Raw genomic sequence first — 15,573 nt, forward strand, 5'->3', positions numbered from 1 at the left:
TTATCATTGAGTAGAGAGTTGTTCAGTTTCCACATGTGTGTGGGTTTTCTGTTGCTTTTTCTGTTATTGAAGACCAGCTTTAGGCTGTGGTGGTTTGATAGGGTGCATGGGATTATGTCAATCTTCTTGTATTGGTTGATGGTTGTTTTGTGACCAATTATATGGTCTGTTTTGGAGAAGATACCATGATGTGTGAAAAGAAGGTGTATTCTTTTGTTTTAGGATGAAATGTTCTGGAAATATGTTAAATCCATTTGTTTCATAACCTCTATTAGTTCCCCTGTGTCTCTGCTTAGTTTCTGTTTCAATGACCTGTCGATTGGTGAGAGTGGGGTGTTGAAGTCCCCCACTATTATCGTGTGGTGTTCAATGCGTGTTTTGAACTTTACCAAAGTTTCTTTTATGAATGTGGCCGCCCTTCCATTTGGGGCATAGATGTTCAGAATTGATATTTTCTCTTGGTAGATTTTTCCCTTTGATGAATATGAAGTGTCCTTCCTCATCACTCTTGATAACTTTTGGTTGAAAGTCTATTTTATTTGATATTAAGATGGCGACTCCAGCTTGTTTCTTAGGACCATTTACTTGGTAGACCTTTTTTCATTCTTTTACTCTGAGATAGTGTCTGTCTTTGTTAATGAGGTGTGTTTTTTGTATGCAGCAAAATACTGGATCTTGTTTGCGTATCCAGTCTGTTAGCTTATGTCTTTTTATAGGTGAGTTGAATCCATTAATATTGAGAGATACTTAAGACAGATGACTGTTGGTTCCTATTATATTTGCTTTTGTAGGTAGCTTTATGTGCTTGTGGTTTTCTCCATTTGGCTTTGTCGTGAGATGCTTAATATCTTGTCTTTTCTTTGGTATAGGTATCTTCCTGGTATTGAAGCTTCCTTTGAATATTTTCTGGAACATTTTTGTTTCTCCATCTATGTCGATTGAGAGTTTTGCTGGGTATAATAACCTGGACTGGTATTTGTGTTCTCTTAGGAGTCTGCATGACTTCTGACTAGGCTCTTCTGGCTTTCACAGTTTCTATTGAGAAGTCTGGTGTAATTCTGATAGGTCTGCCTTTATATGTTAGTTGGCTTGTTTCCCTTGCAGCTTTTAATATTCTTCTTTGTTCTGTGCATTTAGTGTTTTGACTATTATGTGACAAGAGGATTTTCTTTTCTGGTCCCATTTGTTATTTGTTATTCTGTAGGCTTCTTGTACAATTATAGCCATCTCTTTCTTTAGGTTGGGGAAGTTTTCTTTTATGATTTTGTTGAAGACATTTTCAGGTCCTTTGAGCTGGAATTCTTTGTTCTCCTCTATTCCAATTATTCTTAGATTTGGTCTTTTCATTGTGTCCGAATTTCCTGGATGTTTTGAGTTAGAAATTTTTTATGTTTTGAATTTTCTTTGACTGTTGTGTTAATCTCCTATATGGTATCTACACCTGAGATTCTCTCTTCTATCTTTTGTATTCTGCTGGTGATACTTACATCTGTAATTCCTGACCTCTTTCCTAGTTTTTCCATTTCCTGGTTTGCCTCCATTTGTGTTTTCTTTATTGTCTCTACTTCCACTTTTAGGTCTTAGACCACTTTATTCAATTCCTTTACCTGTTTGTGTTTTCCTGTATTTCTTTAAGGGATTTATTTGTTTCCTCTTTAAGGGCTTCTACCTGTTTACCTGTATTTCTTTCACTGAGTTATTTATATCTTCCTTAAAGGACGTTATTATCTTTATGAGATAGGATTTTAGGTCAGATTTCTGATTTTCAGGTGTGTTAGTATATTCAGGACTTGCTGCGGTGGGAGAACTGGGTTCTGATGATGCCCATGTACATTGGCTTCTATTGCTTATGGTCTTGTGCTTGCCTCTCACCATCTGGTTATCCCTAGTGTTTGCTGGTCTGGGTGACTCTAGAGTCTGCCTCTTTTGTCCCTGGGTTGCCACAGGTCTCCTGGTAGGCCTGTGTCCCTGGCTGTACCAGCCCTCCTGTAGGGCCTTCCAACTGTGGAGTCTTCAGAGGGGCAGAGAGGCTGCTGATTTGCTGCCCTGGATGCAGCAGATCTCCTGGGAGGCCTTCAGACTGTTGGGTCTTCAGAGGAGCAGTCACACTGTTGTCCTGTGAGAAGTGAATGTTGAGTGCAGTGGATCCTCTGGTATGTCTGAAGATAAACCTCTTCTGGGAACAGACTACCTAGCAGTCTGTCCCAGCAGAACGGACCAGGCAGGCCATCTGCTTCTTAGAAAGTGGGGTACTCTCTGTCAGGAGGCAAAATACCTGGCTTGCTTATTATTACACTTCCAATTTAAGGAATTGAAAAATTCTCTGTGGTAGGATGTTTGATAAACTGTCCCGTATTTCATGGCTTTTTCTTTTTAAAGCACGTCTTCTGCTGTTCACTGATTGAAACTAACACTCCTGGGAAGTCTTTAGACATTCAATCTTGATTAGATAAAGCATGGTTGTATGCTCGGTTTACAGTTGGGACCATTCACCAACCTGAGTGCAGTTTACTCAACCCCATCGACCCAGTGGACACGACTTCCGCTGGAACAGTACTGTTTCCGCTTGTTTGAGAAGTTGGGTTCCCCTCCCTTAGGATGGTAGAGCTCTTAGCCTTGAGAAGACTGGGCTATCTACCCTGAGTGACATGTTCAGATGTTGACTGGTCACTGCTCCTGTGAGCTGAGAGCTTGTGAGCTGAGCTCTTTTCTCAAGACCAACCTCCTTGCTGCTCATCTCAGACGGCCGTTGTGTCAATGACGTCAGTATGTTTGTTCTTGTCAACAGAATGTTATTGAGAGGCAGTTGTCCTCACCAACGGGCCTTTTCTCTAAGATAGATGGTACAATAGGACACAAGTCTGAATATAGGATAATCGAAGTTTCTCGTATTCTAGCTGATCACAGTGGAATAATGCTAAAAATCAACAGCTAGAGAAATGGCAGAGTATGCACAAACTCATAGAGATTAAATAACACATTCTGAATGATGAATGTATCACTGAAGAGATAAGGAATTTGTAAAGGAAACTACAACATTCTAAACCTACGTGATACAGAGAAATCAGTGCTAGAAGCGAAAAGTAATCTTACATCTTCCTATATTATAATACCAGAGAGATCTCAGGTTAACAACAATTTAGTGGGCTACCTTAGGAACTTGATAAACAAGGCAAACCCCAAATTAGTTGACAGAAAGACAGAATAAAGATCAAAGCGAAGCTCAATGAACTAGAAATAGACAATATAATACCATGCAAAGAATCAATGAAATGATTGAAATGGTAAACAAGACTGGGAAACCCTTGGCCAAAGTAAAGAAAAGAGAAGATGCAAATTAATAAAATCAGAGATGAAAGTGGAGTCATTGGAGTGCGGAGATGGCTTTGTGGAAAACGGCACTTACGGTGCACATAAGAAGACCTGGATTTGAATCCCCAGCATCTGTGTAAAAAGCAAGGCCTGGCTTGCGTCTGTCTGTAACCCCAGGGACTGGCAGATCCTGAGATTTTCACTGACCGGCCAGCCTTGCTGAACTAGCAAGTTTCCGGTTCAGTGAGAGACCCTATCTCGAAGTAATAATGTGGAAAATGATAGCGACATCTATTATCCTCTCGTGGCGCCACATGCGCACGCGCAGTCTTGCGCATGCCCCACACAGGGAGACGTTACAACCGATAAAGATGAAACGCAGAAAAATCATCAGGATGGACTTTAAAAACTTAGACTCGTTAGAGTAGAAAATGTTTAAAAAAATAAACTTCTAGGTGCATACAACCAAAATTAAAATAAACAATTTAAACAGATTCCTAACAACCAATGAGACAGAAATAGTAATAAAAAAAATGCCAACTGAAACTAGTCCAGGACAAGACAGAATAAGTGCCACCAGGACTTCAAAGGAGAACTTATCCTAGCTATTTTACATACATTAAGAAAATGAAGGAAGGCTGCCAAATTCTTTTTTTATGAATATTACTCTGATACCCAAACAGACAAAGATACAATAACAAATGAGAAAAACTATGCCAGTCTCCTTCATGAACATAGAGGCAAAAATTCTCAGTAAAATATTTGCATAAGGAATTTAAGAATGTGACTAAAATATAATTAAGTGTGACCAAGTTGGCTTCATTTCAGAAATTCAAAGATAGTTTGATTTATACAAATCAATAAGTGTAATATATTATGTATGTGGATTCAAGGACAGAAATCACAGGATCATCTCAACAAATTCTAAAAAAGGTTTAAAAGTATTTACTGTACTATTTTCTGAATTATGGTTGTTCTGCTTGCCTGTGTGTCTGTGCACCACTTGGGTTCCTGGTGCCTGCAGAGACCACGAGACAGCATCAGATCCCCTTAGACTGAATTCAGTCACCAGAGTTGTCTGCTGTTACATGTGTACTGGAGATACAAAGAATTAAAAAAAAAAACCCCAAAACATAAAGGATATAAATGACAAATCTATAGTCAAGATTGTACTGAATGAGAAAAACTCAAAAATATTTCTAATAAAGCGGGGAAAGAGGCAAGGGTGTCCACTCTTTTTCAATGTGACCCTTGATGTCTTACATAGAGCACTAGCAGAAGAGAAGGAAATAAGAGTCACTCAGGAAACATATCAACATATGGGACCGTATGTAACTGAAAAGTCTCAGCTTAGTGGAGGAAACAATTGGGTAAAGAAACAGCCTACAGAATGGAAGAAAACTTCTTGCTGGCCATACATTTGATGGAGGATCAATATCTAGACTATACAGAGAAATAAAACAAACAAACAAAAACCCCAAACCAAAGAGCAGCAACAAACCCTCAACGGTTCTCCAAAGAAGGTAGACAAATGATCAATGAACATGAAACACCATTCAGTCCCACTGATCATCAATACAGAACTACACTGAAAGTCCACCTCACCACTGTCAGGGACAATTGTGAAGAAAACAGATAACGTGGCAGGAGACGTGACTCAGTGATAAGGGCACTCACTGCTCTTGCAGAGGATCCAAGCTCAGCTCCCAACACCCGTGTTGTGACTCACAACCACCTGTAACTCCAGTTCCAGGGCGTGTGATGCTCTCTCCTTCCATGTTCCCAAATCTACACACATACCCACATCCATACAAACACACACACACACACACACACACACACACACACACACACACACACACACACCGCCACACACTTACAAATTAAATGAAGGCCCATTGTTTCAGACTGGCCATTCTAGCTATAGAGGTTCATTAAGATGTATAAACTGTGGGAATGGTTAATTTCACTTATGCGTGTGTGAGATGCTTTTTTATTTGTAAGATCCTTATAATAAAGTTGTAATAGATTTTTAATTAGTTTTTGTTAAAAATAGATTGTTCTTTCATACAATATGTCCCAACCAGTTAGCCATCCCAGCCACAGTTTCCCTTCCCTTATTATATTTAAAAATTTTTTTTAAGATAGGTTTTTAATTATTTTCACAAACTGACTTTGAACCCAGTTTCTACCTAGGTTATATTTGAATTTGGGATTTGCCTGCCTCAGATTTCCAAGTGGGTAAGAGTAATATGCCATCAAGCACATCTTAGACATTCTAATGAAATACAGGGCATATTTAGTGATGACAGTTTAGAAACCCTGAATGTTGTTACTTCGTAATCCCAGAGCTTGGGAAGCAGGAGCAGGGGGATCTCTGTGAGTACAAGGCCAGCTTGGTCTACAGATTGAGTTCCAAGACAGCCAGAGCTACACAAAGAAATCCTGTTTTTTTAATAATTAATTTTAATTAATTAATTAATTATTAGTGTATCTCTTTTAAAAACAAAAATTCAAGTCCTAGTGTGCCTAGAAAGATACAGAAAGATAAAATTATGGTGGCTTTGACCCTTCGAGGAAGACTGACGTCTAAACAGTCATCCATTGTCAGCTGTCTTGGGTTCTATAATAGATTTTTTTAAAAAGGAAAACAATATAGTCTGGCAAGAATGCGGACAAGAGGAAACCCTTACATATTACTGGGAGGTGTATAAACTAACCCAGCTACTATGGAAATATAAATAAAGTTTAAAAAATGCTTAAAAATCTACCCTGTGACCCAGGTCTACCAACCCTTAAGGTTTAAGTAAACATGTCCCAGAGCACTCACTCACCAGTGGTTATCACAGCATCGCTCAGTAGCTAAGTTAGGAAACCAATCACGGTGTCCCAGAACAGAGCAATGGACAAATAAAACAGGGTGTGTGTAGACAAGAAAAATGTTCACTCATAAAGAATAAAGTAATATGGTTTGCATTAAAAAAAAGTGGATGCAACAGGAGATAGTCATACAAAGCGAAGCATCTCAGACAAATACCGTGCCTTTTCTCATTTGTGGTTACCGGATGCTCTAGTCAGATTTCTAGTTGCTGTGAGAAAAGAGAGGAGCAAAAGCAGCCTGGAGAGGAAAGGTTTGCGTCAATCTACAATCCATCCTTGAGGGAAGTCTGGGCAGGAGCTGAAGTAGAAACAATAGACGAATGCTACCTATTGGCTTTCTTCCAAGCTCACTCATATCAGCTTTCTTTTTTATTCAGCCCGGGGCCCACCTGCCTAGAGACTGGACCGCCCACAGTGGGCGGGGCCATCCTACATCAATTAGTCAAGAAAATGTGCTCACAGGCTAATCTGATGGAGACAACTCTTCAGTTGAGTGTCAAGTTGGCAACCAAGATTATCTGTCACACTGGATTTTATGTGATAAATCAAATGATATGTATACATAGGACAGGAAAGAGGAAGCTTCCTTGGGGGAAAAAGAGAGGGAAGCGGAATTGAGAGCAAGGATGTGTTCAGAGTACAGTATGCATTTGTATAAAAACGTCCTTATGTAACAGTGCTACGTATAATGAAAATCTTAGAAAATAATAAGCCATAATCTGTGTGTGTGCAAATGCATATGTGTCGGGGGAGGGGGAGCAGTTTTTCAAATACCAGACATTCAGCTCTGCCTATCAGGAGTTCATTTTATATAGAAAAAAAAGAATGTGTTGTTTTGAATTTCCAAGGTGCTGCATTAGTGAAGCCTCTCACTAAATGAATATCTGTTTAGACGGGGGTTTAGGTAATGAGAAAACAGTGTGTTTCCCAGACATTAGGCTGATGATGTGTGGGCAGATGGGAGAATGTTCATTCTCCATTACTGTCTGCATTGCTGACTAGTAACGCCCTTCTGAGGCGAGATCCTTTGCCTTGCTACTGACTTGGTTGTCCCTGGTAGAGAACGGGTTCAGAAAACACAAGAATATGGGGGAACACAGGGACAAGGAAGACATGAGATTTTGCTTCCAAAGTGCGGTATAGATGAGAACTCCGTTTGTGGAGTTGACTGGCGTAGTATTACAAAGTTTGTTAATTCTTCGCTTGGGAGTAGTGGCAGAGACCCATCAGAGAGAGTGCACAAGGTTTCTTAGCAGCTTGCAAACTTCCTGTATGGATGAGGGTCACCACCGACCTCGCTCTTCCAATGAATGGAGCTGGCGTAGCCTGAGGTGTCCAGCTTAGAGAGTTTACTCTTTTCATTTCATATGTAGTTATGTGAAGAACCGTAGGAGGTCTAGATGCCTCTTTAGGGTATCCTGAGCTTCAAAGCACTGTCCCTGACACTACAAACTACTCCTAGACTTTCCTTTGTTGTCCATGATGGTAGATTGTAACATTTTCCATCAATCCTACCATGCCTAGCACAGACAGAGCCCACAATGCCCCAAGGCTAACCCAAGCAGCTGTCGGGCTGTCGGGCTGTCCGGCAGGCTATTCACGCTGCTTCCCTAGATCAGATCACTATCTTCATTTCAAGGCCGTAGAACAGCTGCTGCCTGGTTGATATTTAATCAATTGCCAGAGCATTTACAGAATCATTGATTTTTAGAGAGTGAAGACAGGCATGGCTGTTAGAAATGGCTGGTCCTATCACTCCTTTATTTAACCTTGTCTGATAACGCCCAGAAGTACCTGATGGACAGGCCAGGGGATCCTGGGTGGCCAGCCCTCTGATTCTGTCATCAATATTCGCTGGAAATGATTCACTTTTTGGAACAGTTGTGCTTGTTTTGGGGAACCCACTTTGCTGTTTTTAGGCATATACGGGCACTGACTTTCCTGGGATTGGGAGTTATTTTCCTATAGAACTTTCCAATACTTGAATGGTAGATAGGTCAGAGGAAACAGGCCATTGTTAACTGTCAGATCCCATTCAGTTTGTGGAACAAAGGTCATAGGACTGGACAGGGGCAAACTTGGATTGACATTTTTGCATTGTCCTTGAACAGCTGGGTCACCAGCCTGGGTTTCAACTTCTGTAAAATAGGATGCATTCATTCACAAAGGCTGCTGAAACCGAGGACCACAGGCTGAGTGGCTGGCTCGAACAATGGGGCTTACTTTAACCATGTGCTGGTGTTCTGGAAGCGGGGTCAAGGTGTGAACACGGTCAGTTTCTTTCCTGGGTGTGCATGGACACCTTGCTGTGTGCTCAAGTGTCTGAGACTTAAACTACTGTTCTCTAAGACACAGGTCATGCTGCATCCGCCACATCCCCAGCTGGTCTCGTTGTCCCTTAATTACCCGTGCAAAGGCTCTGGTACAGTCTTGTCCTGAGATGCTGAGGGTTGAGACTTCAAAATATTAATTAAAGAGGGTGCCACAAGTTCAGCTGTCATTGCAGTGAGGTGCTCAGTTCAACAGGTGGTTTCCTGCTAGTGTTCTGGTTATTAATCATGTCTGATTGCTAGTGTCCATGTCCTTGGAAGGCTCCAGAGGCTGGCGAGAAAAAGCGCTTGCTCTGAGATATTTCCTAAACCGCTAATATGACAGCAACACAGGGTAGCTGGTCACCCTCTAGGCTACCAGAGAGGATGCAGCAAGCACTTGGTTCCTTGCCCTCCTCCATCTGAGCTTCTACCTCAGCATCCCCTAGATCTGATAGTCTCCGTGGTCCTCCATGTTTGGATTAAGACCACCAGAGAATACCCCATTAAAGCAGAAAGAAAGTCTGAACTGCTGCATAGGGGACTTGCCCAAATCTCACAGCCCCGAGTCTCATAGCTCTTTGTCTTTTATGCACAAAACACCACATCCAGGTTGTCACACTCCAGTACTAAGAAGCACAACTACAGAAGCCAAAAAGCGAGGTTAGTCCATGTAGGGATCTTCCTGAAGCTATGGTCTAGGGATTTGGCAGATTAGATATTTGTTTCCATTTTGGCAGATGCTGGGAACTATGTGCTGAGTTTTAAGGTTAGAGTGTTGCCTCTAACATGGTGTCAGTTGTGCTAAGGTCCAGGGGTCTAGTACACTCCTGCTGCCACACTATCTGACAGTATTGTCCAAACTTAGAATTCTATTCACGTCCAAAATTAATTGAAGAAAAAACACAGTTGGTTTGTATTTGAAAGTGAAGTGAAACAAAACGCTTTTCCTAAACCTTGGTGGGCCTGAGGCAGATCTCACTGTGCTCTGGTGATGCTGGGTAGTGCTCCCTGGTGCTCCCTGATGCTCCCGAGTGCTCCCCATGCTCACCGCACCCTGTCCCCTTCCAATCCAGGCAGCAGTTCTGTGAATGACGTGGGGACATGATTTAGGGCAGTTACAGCCACTCTGTGATGCAGGTGGTGAGACTGAGGTTGTGGCCTTAGCTGAGGCTCGTTGCTTGTCAGGGGAGGGGCAGGAAAGTCCTCAGAATTTGGCCAGAGTCCTGATGAGTCCAGAGCTGAGCCTGGGTACAGGTTTCGATGATGGGGACACAGGTCATTTTGAAGGGGCCTTGGAGTCAGTGTAGAACACACCCAGACACTGAATTCTCAGCAAAAGGAGATTTTATCTACCCAGGAGGGACAAGCAGAGGACTGACTCTGCATGGGGCAAAGACAGCAGCAGGTGGCTCTGCAAGGAGCAGTTTCTAAGGAGCAAGGATCCCCCATCTCTGAGGGAGCAGTTTCTGAGGAGACAAAGGGGAAGTCTGGGGTAGAGTGAGTTAGTGAGCCCTGATTGGACATGTTAGCCCATGTAGCCAAACAATAAATTTTGATTGCTGGTCCTTGGTGTTTTGATAGCTGGACCTAGGCATAAAGAAGTGGCCAAATGAGGGAATAGACCTTGGTGGCTGTGCCAAGGGCCATGGAGGAAGAACGACACAAACAATACATGGCTTTAGAACTCATGGAATGCAGTCCACTGGTTCCTACAGCCACATGGGTGAGCCTCAGTGTGGCACGACCACGTGTCCTGAGGGCTTCATGCTGTCATGGAGCTCTGCTCTGCTTGCTGCCCTCACATCCCTCTTCATCTAAGAATTGTATGAAAACTCTAAGGGGGCTTCCAGGCCCTCACTGGGCAGTAACTCTGGCCCTCAGTAGCAATGCCTGATCTCTTTCTGTCATGGCTGCTGGAGCAGATTATGATTTGATCACCACCCTAGGAAAGAACTTAGAGACGTAGATTGTCAGCAGTGACCACCGCCTTTAGAAAACATTCGGAAAAATAAAAATTGTTCGTGAAGCTAGTTTGAGATGCTTTTACTCCTGGCTCTGATGTAGAAAATCTTAGGAAGCAACTTAAGAAATTCAGAAAGTAACACTCTTATTAGTTAAGTCAGGGACCTTTTATGGTCAGAGAACAAGAATGACAGCAGCACTGGCTGACGTGACTCTCACTGAGGCTGGACTGATTGATTACTTATTCCCATTTTTGCTCTCGGCTTCCTGATAGGATTTATTAAGAATTGCTGATGAGTAGATAGGCATTCTGAGGATTTAAGGCAGCTTTAACTTATTTTTATTAAACGTTTAGATTTGTGACTCTTTTAAGATTCTTACAAGATAAATAAGAAGTTACTCTTTCTAACCACAAACTGCAGCCTGCCAGTAAGAGACACTGGCTGAGAAAGCTACCTCCCTTGCTCACACTTTGTTACTCTCTAACAAGTTGTTTAGTTACCAATGTGTGGGGTTTGGGGAATAATTTGTTTCCTTTACCTGTACTACATAATGTTATTTCTTGTAAAGGTATTTGGGAACACACTGTGTTTTCATAATTGTTTAGTAGAAGAAAACTAAAACTTAATCACATTGTAATTTTATACTGATTGAAAGACTTTGGGCTGGGGATTTAGCTCAGTGGTAGAGCGCTTACCTAGGAAGCGCAAGGCCCTGGGTTCGGTCCCCAGCTCCGAAAAAAAAAAAAAAAAAAAGAAAGACTTTGCTGAGATATATAAGCTATGGGAGAAAGAATAAAGTGTGTGTGTGTGGAGGGGGGAGTTGGAACATTGTTCCTTTCACCCATCAACAATGTGTATGTATGTATATATGTAAGACTTGTCTGGGTGCATGCTAGAGCTTGCTCTATACACCAGTTTTATGTGTGTTTGTGTGTGTGTGTGTGTGTGTGTGTGTGTGTGTGTGTGTGTATGTATGTATGTATGCATGTGTATATGTGAAATGCTTGGAGCCTGCTTGGTGAAGCTTTGTTCTAACCATTCTATGTGTGAATGTGTATGTCTGTCTATAGGTCTATATGTGTGTCTGTCTGTATGCATGTATATATATTTGTATGTATAAAGTTATAGCACTCTGCCTTTTGCCTCTCTCTCTCTCTCGCTCTCTCTCTCTCTCTCTCCCCCTCTCTCTCCCTCTCCCTCTCTGTTTTCTCTCTTTCCTTCTTTATCTTGATGGTCCCAATGAGTTTTTCTGCTCACCACAGAAAGTGCCAGCCCCAGTAAGTTAAGCTTCATTCCCTCAGAGAAAAGTCTGCTGAGTAATTTCTCTAATTGCTGGCTTCCAGCAGCAGCAGCCTTTGTAGATATCTGGATCCACCTCCATCAGTGACTGTAAGCATTGACACTCCCCACCCCCATGACTGCCTGCCTCAGTTTACCACCACGTGGATGCCAAAGTCAGTAATTGGCATGGCTGGCTAATGGTTTAGCAAGAGAGAAGGAAGGGGAGAGGGCAAGGCCTGCAGTGACGCTTGCCAAGCTTGGGCCTTCAGCTGGGACAGTGGTAAAGTCAGGTACTCTTCACCTGTCTTCTGCTGTGACAAACATGACAAATGCCACTTAAGGAGGGAGGTTTATTTTGGTCCGAGTTTGTGGGTAGAGTGTACCCTGAAGGGGAAGCCGAGATAACAAGAATATGAAGCAGCTGGTCACACTGCACCCCGGCAGGAAGCGAGATGAGGGCCAACGTGAAGCTCATGTTCTATTTCTGTTCATCACAGGTCCCAGTGCAGTGGCCTACTAGTGATGTTAACACTGACGGACAGCTTGTCAGGATCTAGAACCCCTCAGCAGGCATATCCCTCGCCAACTGTCAGAGTTTCTAGATTTGGTTACTTGAAGTGGGAAGTTAATCTTCTATGTGTGGATGCAAAATGGCTAAAGGAATGTGCTCTGGAGGCCTCCTCAGCCTGTCTAGACAAGCCCAGTTTGTCTTCTTTCTTGCTCTTGTGGAAGCCCAGAATGCTATTAGGAATGCTTGTAGAATGCTATCAGGGGTCAAGAAGCTAGCAGTTGTGGCTTGACTGTGCAGTGTTCCCTAACTTGGCCAACAGTCAGTGTGCTGTTTGGAAGAGCTTGTGGAACCTTTAGCATATGGACCTAGGTGAAAGGAGTAGGTCACAGGCAGGGTCACAACCCACTCTGTTCCTCGCCCAAGACATCTGGTTTCCATGTGCTACTGGCAATGTGACCAGGTGGCTTGTACACCCACCCACAGAGCTGGGCCTGTCCCCACCATCATGCCTTTTCTATTACAACTGACTGTACCACCTGTACCATCTGCTTCCCAGATATTCGCCACAGTGACAAGAACAGCAACACAAGGGTCTTGGAGCAAAGAACAGTAGTCCTAGCAAGGCAGTTACTTCTTCGATAACAAATTCTCCTTCACTTCTTCTGATGACAGGACGGGAAGAGCGTGCCAGCCATTAACTCCTCCTCATCCCCGGGTGATTCCCAGGTTGACAAAAGGTCACCGTTACCCTGAAGCCCAGGGGTACCTGGCTTGACTGGAATAATTTATTTGTTTCTACTATAGTCAGTTCACGTTGATATGCAGTGAATGACATTGTTTTCTGCATTTAGGGAAATGCTATTAAGTGTCTTTTAAAGATGTTTGGTGGGAAAAGGGATCGATTTGGAAGTATTTATTACTGACAGCCCAGGTGTGGAGATGCCACAAATGCTGTGAATATATGTCCAGGAAACCCTGACTTTTATAGGGCTGGGTGAGTGGAGAGGTGACTGCTCTGGACCTTGAAAGCAGCACCAAGGCTCCACCTTCTCGGTGCTGGCTGGCAGCAGACTCTTGGGAGAACGGGTTTTTGGTTTGGTTTTGTGAGAAGTTTTAGTTTATTTTTTTGTTTTGTTTTCATGGTTTTTGCATTAGCTCCTATTGCTGTAACAAAATGCCTGAGGAGGGAGGGGTTGGTTTTGTGCTGGGGCCTAAGCTGGAATTCAGCCCCCTGTGACAGGGAAGTCAGAGAACTCAGCATCGGAGGCAACTAGCACCTGGCCTCCACCCCTGTCAGGAAGCTGAGCACTGCGGTTCAGGCTCCTCTCTCCTTTTCTTTCAGTTCAGAACCTTGGACAGTGCCACTCACAGTTACAATGAATCTTTTCTGCTCAGTTAAATCTTTCTGGAAACATCCGTAGATAAACCTAGATGCGCTCGGTTCTGCTCTCAGGGTGTTTGGTGTTTGGGCACCATTGAGCACCAGGCCTGAACAGGAGTGAAGCTCAGCTTGGCTGGGTGGGTTTGCAGGAACTTAGTTGTCTTTAGTGCTGGGGGGAGGGTGGGTGGTGAGGGGCGGGGAAGAAGCTTTCTCTGAGGAGGACAGGAAGGAGGAGGGGAGAAGCCTTCTCCCAGCCATTGGTTTTCAGGGATACAGTTCTCTTTGTTCAGGCATAATAAGGGCTATATAAACCTCGGGGAGTGGGGAGGGGGATGCTTCATTTTACATGAAGAGAAAGTCCAGGTGCTTGCCGGATGTGTCCTTATAGGGAGAGAAAAGGTTAAACCTGTAATTAGCCACCAGGTTTGTGGGGGTCTGTCTTGGGCAACAAGCCCAAAACAGGGAGGGAGCGATTCTTATTCTTGTGGGTCTCAAGATGAGATATTCAGGGTTTGGACACATCTCGACTTTACTCTTGCCCCAGTCATCCAACCTCACCCCCACTGTACCTGCCCCCTAGAGACATATTTCCAAGTCCTATGAAATTGACCATCAAAATCAAAATCAACTATAACAGATACATATGTCACACACACACACACACACACACACACACACACACACACACGCGCGCGCGCGCGCACGCGCGCGCGCGCGCGCTCAGCCTTGCCTGGAACTCACTGTGTAGCTCAGGATTGAACTCATTGTGATGGTCCTTCTCCCTCAGCCTCCTGAGGGCTAGAGTATAGAAATGTGCCACTGTGATCAGCTCTAATATTTTTGAAATGTTCTCAATTAGGCAAAAGGAAAACCAATTCATTATTGTACCAAATCACAGAGCTTTCTTTGCTTAGAGAATTATCTAGAAAAGGGTTAGAAGTGCAAACTAGAATATTCACCACAAGGCTGACGTTTGAGGTGGGGATTTGGTGCCATGGCTCTTGTGGATTAACCTGGGTCCTTTTTGTGGGGTTTAGAAGCAAACCTAGGTGAAAACTGTCCTCTCAGCCTGAGGTCACCGGAGTGGACTTTCTCACAGCATCAGGGCTTTGCAGTAAAAGGACTTTGCTTCACTGAAATTAAACTCTGCAGATCTTTGTCTTTGAGCCAAGGCAGAGAACCTGCAGTTCCAGTCAGCACCTTGGTGTGATCTGCGTGTTGCTGTGTGGATGGGTCATGGGCTTGGCTCCTTTTCAAAGAGCCCTGTGACTGCTTTGTGGGCCCTGTGCACAGACCAACATCTGGTATGTGCACTTTTAACCTTGTACACAGAGTGTGGGGATTCCTTTCCAGGGATCATTTGGGGAACCAGGTCAAAGTCACTTTAGGGTCTTTCAGCTACTTTCTCTGGCAGCAGCCTCTCGTCACCTAGCAATACAGCTGCTCAAACAAAGCCAGCACCTCCCTTCTGACACCTCCTGTTCCTCTTACAGCATCCACATAATCTTTTACATTTGTGTTTTTAGGATGTGTCAGAATCCTGCCACTTCCCCACACTATCTCCTATTACTATTTCTTGTGGATGCTTTGAATTTGTTTCCCTTATTGATAATGCAGGAGAAACCAAAGAAGTAACAGAGTGATTAAGAAAGGAATCACTCTGTTTCAGAAACCCATTACCTTTAATCCAGCAATCCACTGCTCATGATACAATTCTCTCGACAGGAAACACCTGTATGGATTATTTCACTATAACTCCATGATGCTTAGACTGGAATCCCTCCCAGACCCCATGGACACCTGGGAGATTAGAGAGACCATTGGCAAAGGCACTTACGGCAAGGTCTACAAGGTAGCCAACAGAAGAGACGGGAGTCTGGCTGCCGTGAAGATTCTGGACTCCGTCAATGTGAGTAATAGAGAGAGTTGGAA

The 15,573-nt window shown here is 43.4% G+C and overlaps 1 protein-coding gene across 7 annotated transcripts in view; it reads left to right on the forward strand.

The window, feature by feature from the left end:
- Myo3b (myosin IIIB) overlaps positions 1-15,573 on the forward strand; it is a 406,405-nt gene that overhangs the window by 38,079 nt on the left and 352,753 nt on the right. For all 7 annotated transcript variants that reach the window (NM_001393777.1, XM_087653545.1, XM_087653546.1 and 4 more), the window contains 1 exon segment: positions 15,367-15,550. In NM_001393777.1, coding sequence (NP_001380706.1) covers positions 15,367-15,550 — 184 coding nt within the window.

Source organism: Rattus norvegicus, chromosome 3 (genome assembly GCF_021556685.1).
Source record: "Rattus norvegicus strain SHRSP/BbbUtx chromosome 3, alternate assembly SHRSP_T2T, whole genome shotgun sequence".
Lineage (NCBI taxonomy): Eukaryota > Metazoa > Chordata > Mammalia > Rodentia > Muridae > Rattus > Rattus norvegicus.